A 20,453-nucleotide genomic window follows, 5' to 3' on the forward strand; every position below is an offset into this window, starting at 1 on the left:
CGCTGTATATTCTATAAGGATAGTGTACGCTGTATATTCTATAAGGATAGTGTACGCTGTATATTCTATAAGGATAGTGTACGCTGTATATTCTATAAGGATAGTGTACGCTGTATATTCTATAAGGATAGTCTACGCTGTATTTTCTATAAGAACAGTGTACGCTGTATATTTTGCAGGATATATAATGCCACACCTTCCATGCAGATTTTTGCTCTCACGTTAATATCATTGTTCTCATTCGTAGTCACATGCTACACTGACAATCTATCGGACTTCCCATAAGTTCTGGTATTTTTGACAGCAGGAATAATGTATTGTCGTCACCACAAATTCCAGGACCCCACATAAAATGTAAATGTGAGCTGAGGATCTCGCCCATTGGCATCAATCTACTCAATGGACACTTAAGACATGAACATATGGCACGATGTGCTCAGTCACAGGGGTTGTGTCCAGAATGTCTCTGGTCACATTTATTTGTTCCACAGATGGAGAATGTTTGCACTTTTACACTGTAATAAATGGCTACAACTTCTGTTAGGCTTCTAGTGAAACCAGTGACCTTTGTGGGATTAGATACAAGACGCGACTTTACCTTAAGTCCTGCAATAATTGTCTGAAATATCAGAGACGGTGACCTTGTGGAGACTTTGTGTGGTTATTGTATTCTTGTTCTGTCATACAGAAAATATCCAAGAAATCCTCATTATATAATAGATCAAGAGCCTGATATCAGCTCCAGACTATACTGGACTCCTTACATCTGCTACAGAGGTATGAACAATGGAAGCTGCAGGATTGTGGCTGGAATATCCCTGAATATAGACTTAAGTCATTATGTACATACATTACATTACTGAGCGCAGCTCTGGAGTATAATACAGGATAAGTAATGTAATGTATGTACACAGTGACTGTACCGGCAGAATAGTGAGCGCAGCTCTGGAGTATAATACAGGATAAGTAATGTAATGTATGTACACAGTGACTGCACCAGCAGAATAGTGAGCGCAGCTCTGGAGTATAATACAGGATAAGTAATGTAATGTATGTACACAGTGACTGCACCAGCAGAATAGTGAGCGCAGCTCTGGAGTATAATACAGGATAAGTAATGTAATGTATGTACACAGTGACTGTACTAGCAGAATAGTGAGCGCAGCTCTGGAGTATAATACAGGATAAGTAATGTAATGTATGTACACAGTGACTGCACCAGCAGAATAGTGAGCGCAGCTCTGGAGTATAATACAGGATAAGTAATGTAATGTATGTACACAGTGACTGTACCAGCAGAATAGTGAGCGCAGCTCTGGAGTATAATACAGGATAAGTAATGTAATGTATGTACACAGTGACTGTACCAGCAGAATAGTGAGCGCAGCTCTGGAGTATAATACAGGATAAGTAATGTGATGTATGTACACAGTGACTGTACCAGCAGAATAGTGAGCGCAGCTCTGGAGTATAATACAGGATAAGTAATGTATGTACACAGTGACTGCACCAGCAGAATAGTGAGCGCAGCTCTGGAGTATAATACAGGATAAGTAATGTAATGTATGTACACAGTGACTGTACCAGCAGAATAGTGAGCGCAGCTCTGGAGTATAATACAGGATAAGTAATGTAATGTATGTACACAGTGACTGCACCAGCAGAATAGTGAGTGCAGCTCTGGAATATAATACAGGATAAGTAATGTAATGTATGTACACAGTGACTGTACTAGCAGAATAGCGAGCGCAGCTCTGGAGTATAATACAGGATAAGTAATGTAATGTATGTACACAGTGACTGTACCAGCAGAATAGTGAACGCAGCTCTGGAGTATAATACAGGATAAGTAATGTATGTACACAGTGACTGCACCAGCAGAATAGTGAGCGCAGCTCTGGAGTATAATACAGGATAAGTAATGTAATGTATGTACACAGTGACTGCACCAGCAGAATAGTGAGCGCAGCTCTGGAGTATAATACAGGATAAGTAATGTAATGTATGTACACAGTGACTGTACCAGCAGAATAGTGAGCGCAACTCTGGAGTACAATACAGGATAAGTAATGTAATGTATGTACACAGTGACTGTACCAGCAGAATAGTGAGCGCAGCTCTGGAGTATAATACAGGATAAGTAATGTAATGTATGTACACAGTGACTGTACCAGCAGAATAGTGAGCGCAGCTCTGGAGTATAATACAGGATAAGTAATGTGATGTATGTACACAGTGACTGTACCAGCAGAATAGTGAGCGCAGCTCTGGAGTATAATACAGGATAAGTAATGTGATGTATGTACACAGTGACTGTACCAGCAGAATAGTGAGCGCAGCTCTGGAGTATAATACAGGATAAGTAATGTAATGTATGTACACAGTGACTGTACCAGCAGAATAGTGAGCGCAGCTCTGGAGTATAATACAGGATAAGTAATGTAATGTATGTACACAGTGACTGTACCAGCAGAATAGTGAGCGCAGCTCTGGAGTATAATACAGGATAAGTAATGTAATGTATGTACACAGTGACTGCACCAGCAGAATAGTGAGCGCAGCTCTGTAGTATAATACAGGATAAGTAATGTAATGTATGTACACAGTGACTGCACCAGCAGAATAGTGAGCGCAGCTCTGGAGTATAATACAGGATAAGTAATGTAATGTATGTACACAGTGACTGTACCAGCAGAATAGTGAGCGCAGCTCTGGAGTATAATACAGGATAAGTAATGTAATGTATGTACACAGTGACTGTACCAGCAGAATAGTGAGCGCAGCTCTGGAATATAATACAGGATAAGTAATGTAATGTATGTACACAGTGACTGTACTAGCAGAATAGCGAGCGCAGCTCTGGAGTATAATACAGGATAAGTAATGTAATGTATGTACACAGTGACTGTACCAGCAGAATAGCGAGCGCAGCTCTGGAGTATAATACAGGATAAGTAATGTAATGTATGTACACAGTGACTGCACCAGCAGAATAGTGAGTGCAGCTCTGGAATATAATACAGGATAAGTAATGTAATGTATGTACACAGTGACTGTACTAGCAGAATAGTGAGCGCAGCTCTGGAGTATAATACAGGATAAGTAATGTATGTACACAGTGACTGCACCAGCAGAATAGTGAGCGCAGCTCTGGAGTATAATACAGGATAAGTAATGTAATGTATGTACACAGTGACTGTACCAGCAGAATAGTGAGCGCAGCTCTGGAGTATAATACAGGATAAGTAATGTAATGTATGTACACAGTGACTGTACCAGCAGAATAGTGAGCGCAGCTCTGGAATATAATACAGGATAAGTAATGTAATGTATGTACACAGTGACTGTACTAGCAGAATAGCGAGCGCAGCTCTGGAGTATAATACAGGATAAGTAATGTAATGTATGTACACAGTGACTGTACCAGCAGAATAGCGAGCGCAGCTCTGGAGTATAATACAGGATAAGTAATGTAATGTATGTACACAGTGACTGCACCAGCAGAATAGTGAGTGCAGCTCTGGAATATAATACAGGATAAGTAATGTAATGTATGTACACAGTGACTGTACTAGCAGAATAGTGAGCGCAGCTCTGGAGTATAATACAGGATAAGTAATGTATGTACACAGTGACTGCACCAGCAGAATAGTGAGCGCAGCTCTGGAGTATAATACAGGATAAGTAATGTAATGTATGTACACAGTGACTGTACCAGCAGAATAGCGAGCGCAGCTCTGGAGTATAATACAGGATAAGTAATGTAATGTATGTACACAGTGACTGCACCAGCAGAATAGTGAGCGCAGCTCTGGAGTATAATACAGGATAAGTAATGTAATGTATGTACACAGTGACTGTACCAGCAGAATAGTGAGTGCAGCTCTGGAATATAATACAGGATAAGTAATGTAATGTATGTACACAGTGACTGTACTAGCAGAATAGTGAGCACAGCTCTGGAGTATAATACAGGATAAGTAATGTATGTACACAGTGACTGCACCAGCAGAATAGTGAGCGCAGCTCTGGAGTATAATACAGGATAAGTAATGTAATGTATGTACACAGTGACTGTACCAGCAGAATAGTGAGCGCAGCTCTGGAGTATAATACAGGATAAGTAATGTAATGTATGTACACAGTGACTGTACCAGCAGAATAGTGAGCGCAGCTCTGGAGTATAATACAGGATAAGTAATGTAATGTATGTATACAGTGACTGTACCAGCGGAATAGCGAGCACAGCTCTGGAGTATAATGAATTTTAATTTCTCGGTATCACAGAAACATGGCTTGTTCCCTCATACACCTCTGCTGCCCTCTCCTATGGTGGTCTGCAGTTCTCGCACACTCCCCACCCTCTGAGGTTGTGGCTCCATTAATCGCTGGGCTGCTGTAGTCCATCTCGCTGTCCGCTGTTGATCCCACCGCTGCCAACCAATTGTCACGGAGCAAAGGTATACGTCTTCCTCCGGATGGTCTTTTGAATCAACACGGACGCAAGAGGTCGGGAGACAACAGCAATTTATTGTAATCCACAAAGTTAGTAGCCGGCGGCGGTCACATCAACCGTAATAACAATAAGTCCACAGAAGTCACAATCCAATGATAGCTTTGGTTCCTTGGTCCTGTAACTAAGTCCTGGCTCTCTACAGAGCTGTGCACAGGCCGGCTAACACATACTAACTGCTAGCTATAACTATATACTAAGACTGTTACACCTATATCTGTGGGTGGGGAGGGCTGAGTCACAGATCCTTCCCCCCTCACCTATACCAAGGAGAGCAGACTCCCTGTCTACTATGGACAATGCACCATCCAACATCTTCTTGGAGACACTGATCAGATTATCTCCACCCATTGTCCTCACTGGTCCTCACTAGTTAGAGGTATTTGTATACAATGTGCTAACACACTAGACCCGAATCAGCCAACTACACACTGATGTTTACAACAGGTTAGAGAATACATTCCACATGAAATATATATTACACATTGCCTATAGTATAGACTCTAACCATCCCGTGACAACCCCTCCCCCTCTCAAAACATGTGCATGACACAATTGGCCTACACAGGTAAATTGGGGAATGCACATCAGTCTCTATAGCTCATATGTCCTCCTGCCGGGATAACCCATCTGCGTTCTGGTGTTGGTTCCCTCGGCGGTACTGAATGGTAAAGTTGTAGAGTTGAAGGGCTGGCATCTGGCAAAAAATCCGGTCGATCCATGTTGGCGTCTCTCTGAGCTTGGCTTCGGGTCACTGCTCCCACAAAGTGGCACTGTAGATTTCCAACATCGTTGCCTAACAGAACATCGGCCGGCAGCCCGCTCATCACACCAATTGTGCATCGTTTTGGTCCATAACCATAGTCGAGTTCCACGGTAGCTTTAGGAATACGTTTCCGAGTACCTCCTGCCAACTCGATAGAAAGGCCAGGGCCCTCCTCTAGGGCCTCGGGTCGAACCACTCGGGGGTCCGCTACCGTTAGGAAAGCTCCCGAGTCCCGGAATCCAACAACTGTTCGGCCATCCAGTAGGACCTCCTGCAAGTGCTTCCGCTGAAGGTTTGCGGGATGTGTGGCGGAAGGCTGAATCCCATAGACCCCTGGAGGTGGAACAGATGGGTCATTCATGGAGTCATCTGGAAATGGGGCCAAACTTTCAGTCCTAGGGGTGGTTCCCAGGTAGTGCATAGGCCGGGATGCCACGGTGGCCCGTGCCCCCATGTTAACAGGGCAACTAGCTTGCAAATGTCCAGGCCGCCCGCACCCAAAACATCTGCGCTCTAGCATTCTTCCAGTAGGTCGTTGTCTAGGGACAGGGTTGTTCATAGCTGGAGGCCGATGGGCTGGGACAGGGGTAGAGGGGGAATTGTAATCCTGAGGCCGGGCACGAAAGGTGGTTGGCTGGCTGAAGGGTGTCTGGCGGACTGTGGTAGTTTTCCGCTCCTCTGCAAACAACCTCTTCCACTGCGGCTTGATGGTCAGGCCCTCATCTGCAAGAGAAGCAGCTTGCTCAACTGTGGCTGGGTTCCGTTCCAGCACCCACTCACGGATCTCAGCGGGGCACTGGGAAAAGAACTGTTCCTTAAGTATGACTTGGAGGATCTTATCGACTGTGACAGCCTCCTCTCCTTCTAGCCAGCGCTTGCATGCTTGCTTCAACTTGTGGGCGAACATGTGGAAGGAGCTTCCCCCATTGTAAGACAAAGAGCGGAACTGAACTCGGTAGGATTCTGGAGTGACTGCATAATACTTCTGCACCGCTCTTTTAATGGCCTCATAGTCCCGCTGATCACTAGGGTCCATGGCTCTGAGAGCTTCCGCAGCCCCATCTCGTAGGTGCCCCACCAGATACCGGACCCAATCCTTCTCTGGGACTTCCATCAGGCGGCACTGGTGTTCGAAGTCCTGAAAATATCCATCAACATCCCCAGCCGCTTCCTCAAAGGTCTTGAAGTGTTTATGGGAGACATATGGTGGTTCTCTCACTGTTGGGCTGGGGGTCGACGTTTGATTATAATTCCTCATAGTTATCTCAGCCATTCGCATTTCATGCGCCATTCTTTCCTTTTCATACGCCATTCTCTGTTCCTCCTTCTCCGTTTCCTGAGCCCTCTGTAATGCTCTACTCCTTTGCTCTGCAGTTGCTTCTAGCCCCAGCACTGCCAATTCCTCCTCATACAAAACAACCCATCTGCTCTTTTGGGTCTGTACCTGCCACTCCTGTATCTCTCCAGTCTCCTGGGGGCAGCCCTCCTCATGGTCGCTTTGCAGGGTCATCTCCTCCAGTGCCTCGATCAGTTGCTCTTTCGTTCTTCCCTGGTAACTCAGGTTTAGTTCCCGGGCCCTTAATTTTAGACTTGCCATAGTCCAGTTCCTGTATTCTGAGGTTGTGGCTCCATTAATCGCTGGGCTGCTGTAGTCCATCTCGCTGTCCGCTGTTGATCCCACCGCTGCCAACCAATTGTCACGGAGCAAAGGTATACGTCTTCCTCCGGATGGTCTTTTGAATCAACACGGACGCAAGAGGTCGGGAGACAACAGCAATTTATTGTAATCCACAAAGTTAGTAGCCGGCGGCGGTCACATCAACCGTAATAACAATAAGTCCACAGAAGTCACAATCCAATGATAGCTTTGGTTCCTTGGTCCTGTAACTAAGTCCTGGCTCTCTACAGAGCTGTGCACAGGCCGGCTAACACATACTAACTGCTAGCTATAACTATATACTAAGACTGTTACACCTATATCTGTGGGTGGGGAGGGCTGAGTCACAGATCCTTCCCCCCTCACCTATACCAAGGAGAGCAGACTCCCTGTCTACTATGGACAATGCACCATCCAACATCTTCTTGGAGACACTGATCAGATTATCTCCACCCATTGTCCTCACTGGTCCTCACTAGTTAGAGGTATTTGTATACAATGTGCTAACACACTAGACCCGAATCAGCCAACTACACACTGATGTTTACAACAGGTTAGAGAATACATTCCACATGAAATATATATTACACATTGCCTATAGTATAGACTCTAACCATCCCGTGACACCCACCCCAACAATAAACCTGATGGAGGTGTATGAATCCTCCTGTCTAACAATTGCTCCTTCACCCCAATCCACCACCCAAGCTACCTGCTCTCACCCTCCTCTCCTCTATTTGCATCTACTCAACCTCCAACCGGTCATCATATATCTGCCAGGACCTACCGCTGCCGTCGTCGACCATTTCACCACCTGGCTAACGCACTTCCTATCTATAGACATCCCCATGCTCATCATGGGTGATCTCAACATCCCCACTAACACAAACCTCCCCCCGCTTCCAGTCTCCTGTTCCTCACCGCTTCCTTTGGTCTCTCCCAATCTCTCCTCTTCCACCCATACAAAGGGGCACACGCGGGACCTCATATTCACCTGCCTCTACTCTCTATGCAGCCTCTCTAACTTTTCGTCCATGCTCTCTGATTACAATCTGTTGACGTTCTCTGTCCTCTCTTCTGTACTAGATCCCCCAACCCCTAAACCAACATCCACCACCCCATCCACCAAAATTGACACCATCAGAGACAGTCTCACCCTACACCCTGGCAACTCCTCTACCCAACTGCTTGGTGTTCTTCATCTTTAATCTGTTTCTTCACCATCTCTGACATAAAGATTTCCTCCCTATGGGCAACACGGTGGCTCAGTGGTTAGTACTGCAGCCTTGAAGCACTTTAGTCCTGGGTTCGAATCCTGCCAGGAACAATATCTGCAAGGAGTTTGTATGTTCTCCCCGTGTTTGCATGGATTTCCTCCCATACTCCAAAGACATACTGATAGGGAAAAATGTACATTGTGAGATCTATGTGGGGCTCACAATCTATGTAAAAAAAAAGCTCTCCTCACTAATCTGTAAATCCCACCTCCCCTCCTGTGCATTTGACCCCATCCAGTCACATCTCATCCCCAAACTCACTGAAGTCATTACTCCGGCCCTAACCCATCTCTTCAACATATCCCTAACCAATGGATCCTTCCCTCCGCCTTCAAACACGCCACTGTCACACCTATACTTAAGAAACCGTCCCTCGCCCCGTCCTCTCCTGCCAACTATTACCCCCATCTCACTACTCCCGTTCGCCTCAAAACTGGTTGAGCAGCATGTCCACTCCGAACTCTCCTCCTATCTCTCGTCCAACCTGCTCTGTGACAGACTCCAGTCAGGCTTCAGACCCCGGCACTCCACTGACACTGCCCCAACCAAAGTCACCAATGACCTGCTAACCGCCAAAGCCAAGCGCCATTACTCTGTCCTCCTCCTCCTCGACCTCTCCTCTGCCTCTGACACAGTTGACCACTCCCTCTTGTCAGAAATTCTCTCATCCCTTGGTATCTCAGACCTGGCCCATTCCTGGATCTCCTCATATCTCACCGACTGCACATTCAGTGTCTCCCACTCGCACACCACCTCCTCACCTCGCCCTCTCTCTGTAGGTGTCCCCCAGGGCTCCGTCCTAGGACCCCTCCTGTTCTCTATCTACACCCTCGGCCTGGGCCAACTCATAGAATCCCATGTTTTTCATTACCATTGCTATGATGATGACACCCAAATCTACATCTCTGGACCAGACATGACCTCTCTGTTGTGCAGAGTTCCAGATTGTTTAGCGGCCGTAGCCTCCTTCCTCTCCTCCCGCTTTCTCAAACTCAATATGGAGAAAATGGAGATCACCATCTTCGCCCAACCTCGCGCGGCCTCTCTACCTGACCCATCTATATAATAATGTACAGCAGCATGGAATTATTGGTGCTATATAAATAAACAGTAATAGTAATAATACAGGATGTAATTCAGGATCAGTACAGGACGTATGTGCATTGGATTATAGATATGTCACTATGGACCGTATAGCATGTAAATGTCCTCAGTATTGCAGGTTTTTGCAGGAGTCTCTCTTGCTGCTCTCAGCTGGGGTCACTTTTGCATTTCTTGTATTTGCATGTTAATATAATGTTAATTATTGTTCTCCTGATGTTGTGTTACGGCTCAGACAGGTGGAAATGATTGATTAGAGCGACTGTCACTGCACATTAGTACTCGGCTGTATCTGAGGTCTGTGTTCTGGGTCCCAGCAGGTACTACGAGGAAGGTTTACCTTCTTCAGTGCTTCTGTTTCTGCCAAGGTCTCAGAAGGAGGAAATGTTTAATTTTATATCTCTGTATTTTTGCATCAAACCATTGAGACAACTATAGCACCACTGTGCAACAGAACAGTGCCCCCTAGTGACCAGTGTAGATTATAATTATGCTTGTACCCCAACATGTGACACAACTTGGTAAAAATGCAGTATAGAACAAGATGAGCAAAATGAAAAAATTAGAACTATAAAACAGATTAGGTGGGAATAGATAGAAATACTCCATGATGGAGTGGGGGGGGGGGGGGTCACTGATCTGTGTGTCAGCTGCGGCTATGGCATGTCCTACACCAATGAAATGCTGTGTTGTGTGAAGTGACAGGCGTATGGCTTGCCCCATTACTGACACTATGGCCCCCTCCCCCATATTGAAGAGTCCTTTATTTGGCTACACACCATCTGCTGACTCTGTGGAGTGTGAATAAGTCGCTGTTTGTCAGTAGGCCTTGTTGCCAGGCTGCACATTCAGGCCCGGGATCATCATGTAAGGCAATAAGATGATGCGCCAACTCTTTAGAAATGAATTGATCATTATAGAATGTATAGAAATCTGTTCATTCACTGCGCTCCTCTGCTTGGTTCATAAGACTGTGATCTGATTGTTGGATGTCTGTAAGAAAGTTTACATTAAGAAAAAAAATGATCCTGTTTTATTGTTATCTTCCTAGGCTGGAATGGGTAGAAATCATCGAACCCCGGACACGGGAGTGTATGTACGCCAACCTGATCACAGGGGAGTGTGTTTGGGATCCGCCGTCTGGAGTGCGGATTAAACGTACCAACGAAAATCAGTGGTGGGAACTGTTTGACCCCAATACTTCTCGATTTTACTACTACAATGCTAGCACCCAGAGGACAGTATGGCATCGGCCACAAAACTGTGATATTATCCCTTTAGCCAAACTACAGACACTGAAGCAGAACACGGAGTCTCCTCGGGCATCAAACGAAAATAGTCCAGGACGGGGCAGCAACATCAGCAGGGAGGGAAGCACCAGCTCATCCCTGGAGCAGGAACTGGACGCAGGGGACAAGTGCTCCGACCAAGTGAAAAGCAATCGACATTCAGCTCCATATTTTGTGGTGAAGGAGGACTCAGACAGGTAGGTCTTATAAATAAATATATATATAATTGGTCGACAAATCTCTGGACATGTCTTTATAACAAGTAGTTTCCCTATTTCATGGGCCTGTGTGCCTGTGTGATGGACACTTGAGGCTAAACTACATGAGTACACATCTCCATTTCAGACGTTGTAATATTGGGGACATATTAGGAAATTTACCTGCTGAGAAAACATTGGCAGCACAAGTTTGTTGATCTTGTCCTAAAATGTTATATTTCAAGGTTTAGACAGAATCTTCTGGGAACTTTTCTCTTTTATTTCATTCTCATGGGGTTATAATGGTGGCCAGAGTTTTCAGAATTCAGTTTTCTCAAAGGGGTTGTCCAGGGACTTTAACTTGCTTTCATTCTCTGTACATTTGTTGAAGCTGGACCTGTGGTTTCCAGGCTGGTTCACATGATTGGCAGCCTGCCCCCAGCCCCCGGTTGTTCCACTTTCTCACTCTTCTTCCACTTTCACTACTAGTTCTTGCGGTCAGGGTTGGTTTTACTGCCAGCCCCCAAGGCACAGGTAACTACATGTAAAAACTAGAGAGGGGGGGCTTGGACTATGGGGGGGCTGGTTCCGATCACGTGACCCCCAGGTCCAGCTTTAAGCAATGCCCAAAATAAGCAAGTTATATTGATGTCCCTGGACGACCCATAGTTTGTGGTAGCCGCATTCTTCTGAAATCTCGCTTGCCCCCGCCCTCCAGTGACCCTGTGATTATACTCTATACTCAAGTGATCATTGGTAGCCGCTAGCAGGTAGGGTTTTTGCTGCATGCAGCTGCCTCAACGAGAGCATGCCCCCTAAGGGTGTGTTACATGATCAGATTTTCAAATGCAAATCTTGAAGCCACAGCCAGGAGTGGATTGTATATACAAATCATAGTATAGCCTGTTGTGTATACCGTCACTCCCTTTATAATACACATGAGGATTTGGCTTTAAAAAAAGCATGTGAAATTCACCTATAAAGAGTGGCCCTGTATGCCGCACAGGCTCCTGCTGCTCGCTGCTTCCTGGCCACTCACATGACATGCCTGCTCAGCCAATCACTGGCCAAATAAATGACCTACCCCAGCTAGTGGCAATTGACAGAGTGGCAGAGCATTCCAGGCAGTGCTGGAACAGAATTGGCAGGGGTTCGCTGAGGGGTTTCACTATGTTTTTGTTTGCCTATGCCATTTTTCTTTTTATAAATATATTTCTCTGGAAAATCCCTTTAAGGCAATGGCTTAATAATGGGTTGCCTGGAATTTCAGCTGTATGATGACACTACTGTGACTTGCACACAGCCTCCATGTTTTCCTCTAGGGAGCGAGTCACAAGCAGTTTACATGACTACAGAAATTCTAATCATGCAAGAATATTTATGATTTTACTTATAGGGAAATATTAAAGCAATATGTCAGCTTATTATACTGCCCTATGTAAGAACAGACTGTTACTGCTACAGGTCTGTATTCCTACTCACAGATATTAATTACAAATTGTTTGTATAATTCCTCACGGTTTTTGAGATCTCTACTTGCTGTCAATTGTTCCACTTATTCGCGTATCACTTTGAAAGCAATAGGTAAAAAAGCCTCCCATTGAGTTCAATGGGTAGTGCGCGTAAGACCGAACCTATTGAAATCAATGGGATTCTGTTTTACTGTGCTCACTCTGACACGTGTTTACTTGTCAGAGTGAGCGGCGCGCTACTCCGTGTGAACGCAGCCTAATAATGGTCTGCAACTGGACAACCCCTTTAATAGAAATAATATTTCTATAAAAACGAATACACAAGGCACATGTTCTGTGAGTCTGGTGTGCGAGGAGAGTGATCGCCTACGTGACGGTCTATTTGCACACACATATACACATCATCCGATCATTCACCGGCCTGGGTGTAGCGCTCTCCTCATAAATACACTGGACTCATAAATGGTGTATTCTGTCCTACTAGCTAAACACTGACTGCCATGTACAGATGTCAGCACCCTGCGGAGGTGTCGGTGCCTAGTGGAGGGAGCCCCCACCTTCCAAAACCATATAAATGCCTTGAGTCCTATTAAGGTCAGCAATTTAAGGATTAAATGCCCTGGATCGGGGTTTTCTGATGCTGGGCTTTAGGTGTACACACAGTGCAGGAGACCCCGCAGAGTTAGAAAGTCACGTGTTAGAATAAGGCCTGATAGTGACAGAGAAAATCTATTTCATTCACTCTTTGATTTTTCTTCAGCTTATGGGGGATTCTTGACGTTCTTGATATTGGTTAAAGAAGCTAGAAATGTTCAATGAGCTGGTGCAGAGAGAAGGAGGAGAAAGTCTGCATGATATATATCAGGCTCAGGGGCAGGGAGTCCTGGAAATGGAGAATTATTGACCAGTCCTAATTCAGTCATGTTTGGTTTCCTTGGTATCAGGTGCTGGGCACATAGTGAATCTGAATACCCATTGCGGTGCCAAACAACTTTCCACAGACACTGGGGCGACATTCGTCAATTCCCCTATCCTAGTTTTCTGGCATAATGAGATGATATTGTGGCACACCTTTGGCACAAGGCCCATTCTAGCACCAAACATGTGCCACGCTCTCTGCATTGTGCATGTGGGCAGAGGCCGGGATCGGGGCACCATGGCCTGACAGATTCATTATAACTTATGCCATTCTGGCACTGCGACATGCGGGTGATTTATGAAGAGGTCGGAGCCCCCTCATAAATCTCTGGTTTCCTGCACCATTCGGGCCTTTATTAAGATTGGCACATGAAACACCAGTTTTAATAAATTTGCCCCACTGAATCTTACCCTTCGTTCACATCTGCGTTGGTATTCCTTCTGGGGGCGTCTGCATGGGGACCCCCCGAATGGAATACCAAACGCAATTGCAAGCGCTGTGCAGTAAAAGCACATGAGTCCCCATAGACTATAATGGGGTCCGTGTGTTTGCCGCGCGCTGTCTGCATGAATCATGTGGACAGGAAAGAAGATTGTGAACTACTTTCCTGTCCCCATGTTCAGTGCGGAGATGTGGCGGCAAGCACATGGACCCCATTATAGTTTTACTGCACACTGCTTGCAATTGCTTTTGGTATTCTGTTCGGGGGTCCCCATGCAGGCTCCCCTAAACAGAATACCAACGCACATGTGAACGAGGCCTTATTTAAAATCATTTGTTATTTAAATTTTTTGTTCTTTTGTGTATGGAGAAAGTCTGAGCCCTAGTCCTGCAATGCACAGTGTTGTGGAGGGGTGCACCGGTGATATTATCTCTGAGATACCCTAAAACTTGGAGCTTGGATTAGGATGTAAATGGGTTTGTGTGCGAGGACATTTTCTGCTCAGACAGTCATCGTGCTCCGTCCCCAGCGCCTGGTATTTTATATTCAGCTCACGTCCATGTTCCTAGGTGCGGTTCTAGTTTTATCTGCTGCTGTGACAGGGCCGGTCACTGAAGTGGCTGCTGACGCCATCGCTCTGAAATCCTTTATCAGACGAGTATTGACCTATTTCTATCACATTTCATTTCGGTGTTGCGATGCTCTATGGGCTGCAGCAGCCTTTGTGTTAATCCTGAGCTGACTCACCTAGCGAGTTTTATGTGAAAAAAGACATATTATGTGACTGCACATGGGAGGAATAATACGGCTCCATGTGCCCTCACTGTAAGAATACAACAAGGAAGTCTAAGATGGAGAATGAGGTTGTATTCACTTGGTGCAGTTAGAGGGGGTTTTCCATGAGAGCTTAGGAGATAGCCAAGCACTAGACTTCATCTGTCTCCAGAAAATCCCTTTAGGCTAAGACCCCAATTAACAGGCAGCAGCAAAAAAGCCGAGGTGTCCTCTGTGGACTTTCTGCTTCAATTCTACCTATAGGGAATCTAAAACTACAACGGTTGTATACCAGAAAGCCCGCTGAGCTGTCCTCTGTGGACTTTCTGCCTCTAGTATACCATATTAGCCATAATCCCATCCACTTCACAAGTCCTGTGAAACGCAGCCTTTATTTTTTGCCACGATGTTTCGGTCATAGCCAAGACGCTACGTTTCCAGACTCACATGGGGTTTTTTACCACAGTGTTTTTTTATGTAGATTGTAAGCTCCATATAGGGCTCACAATGTACATTTTTCCATATCAGTATGTTTGTGGTGTGTGGGAGGAAGTCCTTGCAAACACGGGGAGAACATACAAACTCCTTGCAGATGTTGTCCTTGGCAGGATTCGAACCCAGGACTCCAGCGCTCCACCGTGCTGCCCCTCCACAGTTTTGTTTTTGTGGCAGTATTGCTACAGATTTTACAAAAATAGGACAGAAACTATGAAAATAAGAACTGAAGTATCTACCCCCCTATGTGTCAGGACTGTTTACCCAGACTATTAGGTTATGATCACACTGGGCATACAGGTGGAAAATCTGTTGCATTTTGCAATACCAGCAAAGGGGAATGAGATTTTACCAAACCTCATTCCCCCATTGCAGAAAACCTCTACAGCATGAAAACTATTGTGGACGTCCGCTCTGTCTTCAGTAAGTAGAGATTGTGGTTTAGTGTTTGACTGTATGGGATTTCTGTGTATCTCCATTAAGTAGTGTATCCTGAGTATTGTAAGGACTAGTAATGTTCCCCTGTGTACGGGGGGGGGTCATGTGTGGTTATCTCGTATGGGATTGTTTGTTTCATATTTATGTCAGATTTTGTCATAGTGGATACAGATTTATGTTTCGGATGAGGTAAAACTACAATGTTTTCTTGTTGGTATATATTATAATTATGGATCATCTCTAGTGTGTATAGTTGGCCATATTGAGATTTAATGAGCGTAACATCTTGTGTGGACATATCTGTAAGGATTCCCAAGCTTTATACAATAAAGCACACATGTGAACCTATAGAATGTACTAGGAACAATGTTCGGCCTTATTCACACATCTTTAGAATAAGTCGCCACATGGGAGACGAACTGTCGCAGATGTGAGTGAACTGCGAGGCATCATGGTAGGCTACCCATGTAAACAAATGCAGAAGACACCAGGAGCTCCCAGAGAAAGCCAGAAATCACTCAGAACACCACTAAAGTTATATGGGTGCACTTATTAAACCATTGATAGCACTAACAGACCTTTTTTAAAAATAATTTTTTTGCCCGGAAAACCCCTTTAGGCTGAGGCCCCACTGGGCGGAAATGCAGCGCTAAAGCGCTGCGGAAAGAACCGATGTGTGAATGCATTGCGGTTCTTTCCACATCACTTTTAAGAGAAAGTTCACAGAGTTTTCCTCTGCGGACTTTCTCTTAAAGAGGACCTTTCATCACTTTTGGGCACAGGCAGTGTTATATACTGCCAGAAAGCCGACAGTGCGCTGAGTTCAGCGCACTGTCGGCTTTCCCAATCTGTGCCCAGTGTAAAGAGCTTACGGTGCCGGTACCGTAGTGCTCTATGGTCAGAAGGGCGTTTCTGACCATTAGCCAGAGACGTCCTTCTGCCTCGCGGCGCCTATCGCGCTGTGCTGTGGAGCGGGGAGGAACGCCCCCCTCCCCTCCTGATAATGCTCGTCTATGGACGAGCGCTGTGAGCAGAGGGAGGGGGCGTTCCTCCCGGCTCCACAGCACAGCGCGATTGGCGCCGCGAGGCAGAAGGACGTCTCTGGCTAATGGTCAGAAACGCCCTTCTGACCATAGAGCACTACGGTACCGGCACCGTAAGCTCTTTACACTGGGCACAGATCGGGAAAGCCGGCAGTGCGCTGAACTCAGCGCACTGTCGGCTTTCTGGCAGTATATAACACTGCATGTGCCCAAAAGTTTTGAAAGGTCCTCTTTAACATTATATCTACGGGAAAGCCGCTGGCGTTGATATAATTGACATGCTGCGATTTACAAAGCTGCAACAGCAACGTGTCCGCGCTGCGATCTTTTCCGCAAAATGGGGATGGGATTCACATGAATCCCATCCACTTTGCAAGCACTGTACAACGCCGCGATTTTTCCCACAGCGCCCCCCTGCGGGCAAATCGTGGTGTTTATGTCCCGTGGGGCCCCAGCCTAATACAGTCTTACCATATGGTCACGTGACAGCAAATACACAATGAAAAAAATCAGACATGTATATTTGTTGGGGCCAAATCCCAGGTTTCTGTAGTTTACACAGTGTTTCTGCCAAGTCTGCAGTTTTGGGTTTGTTTTTGGTACTTAATCTGGTGTTACTTGTGTCCGTAATTTACTTCCATTACAGACTGTTGCGATTGGTCAAAAGCTGTGACCATTCCCTTGTGTGGCCATGTCTGGTGTCCGTGGAGTGTCTGTCCTGCCTGTGGTATATTCTCAGTGCGTCACCAGAATACTATGAGAGGGAATTTCGCGCCTCCTTGTGTTGGTTTGCAGCAACTTTATAGCGGCCAAATGATAGGGCTGTAGCAACATTGTACTGAAAGGGAATATTATTATTATTTATTTATATAACACCATTAATTCCATGGTGCTTTACATTTGGGGGTTATATACAATACACAGAATATACAGGTAGATATGATACTAACAATGACGGACTGGCACAGTGGGGTAGAGGGCCCTGCCCGCGAGGGCTTACAATCTATGAGGGAAGGGGGGTAGAGACAGAAGGAGAGGGGGAGACTGTACAGATGGCGGTGCGGTGATAGTGTTATTGGGGGGGTGTAGGCCTTCCTGAATAGATGAGTCTTCAGGGCCTTCTTGAAGCCTGTGATTGTGGGGGTCAGTCTTATGTGTTGTGGTAAGGAGTTCCAGAGTATGGGGGATGCATGGGAGAAATCTTGGAGATGGTTATGTGAGGAATAAGCCTATTATCCGAATCGGAGGATGTTCCAGTAGGGTGACATGAGCCAGTGTGGTCGTACATTCCCTGTTGCTCCTACAGTAATGACATCACGTACATCATGTCCACTGCAGTCAGTCTATGGCTACCGCAGACAGGCCAACGTGACCATAGAGGCCAGTGATTGGTAGTCATGTAATAATGTACATGATGTCATAGGTTTGGAGGGACATTATAGGCTATTTCTTTATTCTGTAGCATTTCCTCCTCTTGGACAATTATTATTTTTTAACCCCTTTATCACACTGGCAGGGACAATCCCCCTGGTACGAGGCTCATGTCCAGCACTAGTTGCCGGCTCTTCTCTTTCCTTTTTCTTTCTGTTCTCTCATTTTTTCTTACTTTCACACAGTAATTTGGAATTAACGTGAATTTGCCTTAAAGCAGCGGTTTCAAAAGAGCCGTTCGTGATCGTGACTAATGCGACAATCTCATAGTGCGCACTAACAGGGAGGACGCCTTTCATGTCTATTCAATAAGCAGAAAAGATGAAAGATGAGACACCAGGCATTACAATCACAAATCTGTTTTCTGGAAAACAATTACACCTTCTTTATGTGAGAGTGACCTCCTCGCTGTCCGGGCGTACGGCTGACGGTGTGTGTGTGGGGCTGTTTACTGTTTTCATGTTAGCGTAGTGATAGCTCACCGTGTACCAATCCCTACAAAGGGACTACACCATGGCCACCTACCTGGAGAGAATACGCCACCCCAAGCACAGACAGACCCTGAGCCGGTACAGACTGAGCGCCCACAACCTAGAGATAGAGACGGGGCGATACAGGCAGACGTACAAGCCACGGGAGAAGAGACTGTGCCAGCACTGTGACCAGGGGGTCCTAGAAGACCAGACCCACTTCCTGCTACACTGCACCAAATACTCAGCTGTGAGGGCCGTCTACTACCAAAGACTCTCTGCCCACATCCCAGACTGGGAGAAGAGGAAACTCTACATCCTACTGGGAGAAGAAGAGGCCACTGTGGAGATCGCTGCCCAATACGTGTCCAGCTGTCACCAAACCAGAGGAAGATGAGACTCCACGGACTGTTATATTTATCCCCAGACTCTCATTCATTTACTGCTCCTGTTCAATCTCCTTTCTGCAGTAACAGCTGATACAGGTCTTGTTTGGGAAAGCCATTGATGACAGTGACACTTAGACCTTATTCACACCACAGTGCCATTTTTATCTAAGGACCGTGAAAAAAAGGCTGTGTCGGTCCGCTGAAGGGGCTTATTCACATCGCTGTGTGACACCCATGTTTGTCTATGGCTCTATTCACATGATTATTTTGTCAAAACCGACTAAAATAGAGCATGTAATTTGTTTTACAGACATGAACCCATAGTCATTCATGGTTTTAGAAATGGTGGTGTGACTGCCCATGAATGTCTATGGGTCTAGTCAGAACTGACGTGCTCAATCTTTGTCTGTGTTGATGGACCTAAAGATATAGAATAGAGCCATAGACATGTATGAGAGTTACAATTGGCCGTGTGATGGCTGTTAAAAAAAATGCCCATTACACGGCGGCCGTTCTCTGTTATGTGAGTAAGCCTCTTCAATGGACCAACTGCGACAAATGGCAGTGCTGTGTGAGTAAGGCGTAAGGTTGAATGTGGTGCATGTCCGTCATAGTTCTGTAAGTGTGTGCAGGATTCAGCCAGCACCCCATCATGTGTTTACAAGTAAGGTAGTGCTGTGATGCGGTGATTCATGTATCCTGGTGTATACACACAGCCCAGTACCTGATACTAATCGGTGTTGACGCGCCTCACCTCGCCTTTTCTTGCAGAAGGGCAACGTCTCCTCCCCACTTGCTTCACTGGCTTTGAAGTGACTGGAGAGTTAACTAGATGCAAATAACATCTCCAAGAAATTGCAGTGATTTTCTCTCCTAAAGTGGAAGTAAATATTTGCTGAATTTCTCTCCCTACAAAGGCAGAATCAGTCACTGTCATGAAGAGCAGATTGTACACAGCTTTTCCAGTATCCAGAGCTTATACTTTTTACAGGTCTGTGGCAGAGCCATCACTTTCAGTGCACATAGGAGCTCATGTCAGAGATCAATGCTTTACTTATTGCTATATGTCCACAAAGCCTATGGGGCAGTATCATAAATTGTTCTGTTAGCACCATCGCCCCCCTATATCAGCTCCATATTCCTGACTTATGTGTGATCCAGTGCCGGTGTGGAATAGGTTTCAGCTCCAGGTGTGGGTCATAGGCCCGTTACTGGCCCATAAAAGGCTGCAGAGCCTGCACTTCAGGGCAGATCCAGGATGTGAGGAGGGGGCTGGGTCTGTCCTGTAACCCTGAGTCTGATGAGACAATATTGTGCTTGTTTTGTTCATGTGGCTGGTTGTAAGCCACACGTGGAGCGTTCACACTACCGTTGGTGTCCGACAGGTAGTGTCCGCTCAAAATCTGGCATGGACATTAGGAGTGGACACTAGCTGTGTCCGTGACACCTGTCATTTATTTAAATGGTGATCGGGTGCGTTCTTTTGCACTCTGTGCCCTTCCTTCCCTGTCCGCATGTAAAGATGTCTGACTTCTCAAGCGGACAGAGGAACCCTACATGTCGGGTTTTTCTGTCCGCTTGAGAAGTCGGACATCTTTACATGCGGACAGGGAAGGAAGGGCACAGAGTGCAAAAGAACGCACCCGATGACCATTTAAATAAATGACAGGTGTCACGGACACAGCTAGTGTCCCCTCCTAATGTCTGTGCCAGATTTGGAGCGGACACTACCTGTCGGACACCGACGGTAGTCTCAACGCCCCCTAACAGTTCTGTTTAG

General features: G+C 45.9%; 1 protein-coding gene across 3 annotated transcripts in view; it reads left to right on the forward strand.

Moving 5' to 3' along the window:
- ARHGAP39 (Rho GTPase activating protein 39) overlaps nucleotides 1-20,453 on the forward strand; it is a 207,398-nt gene that overhangs the window by 41,852 nt on the left and 145,093 nt on the right. For 2 of the 3 annotated variants that reach the window (XM_075270001.1, XM_075270000.1), the window contains exon 2: nucleotides 10,366-10,800. In XM_075270001.1, coding sequence (XP_075126102.1) covers nucleotides 10,366-10,800 — 435 coding nt within the window. Of the gene's footprint in view, nucleotides 1-10,107; nucleotides 10,182-10,365; nucleotides 10,801-20,453 lie in introns of those variants that run through there. The other variant, XM_075269998.1, reaches the window with a different exon arrangement.

Source organism: Leptodactylus fuscus, chromosome 4 (assembly GCF_031893055.1).
Source record: "Leptodactylus fuscus isolate aLepFus1 chromosome 4, aLepFus1.hap2, whole genome shotgun sequence".
NCBI lineage: Eukaryota > Metazoa > Chordata > Amphibia > Anura > Leptodactylidae > Leptodactylus > Leptodactylus fuscus.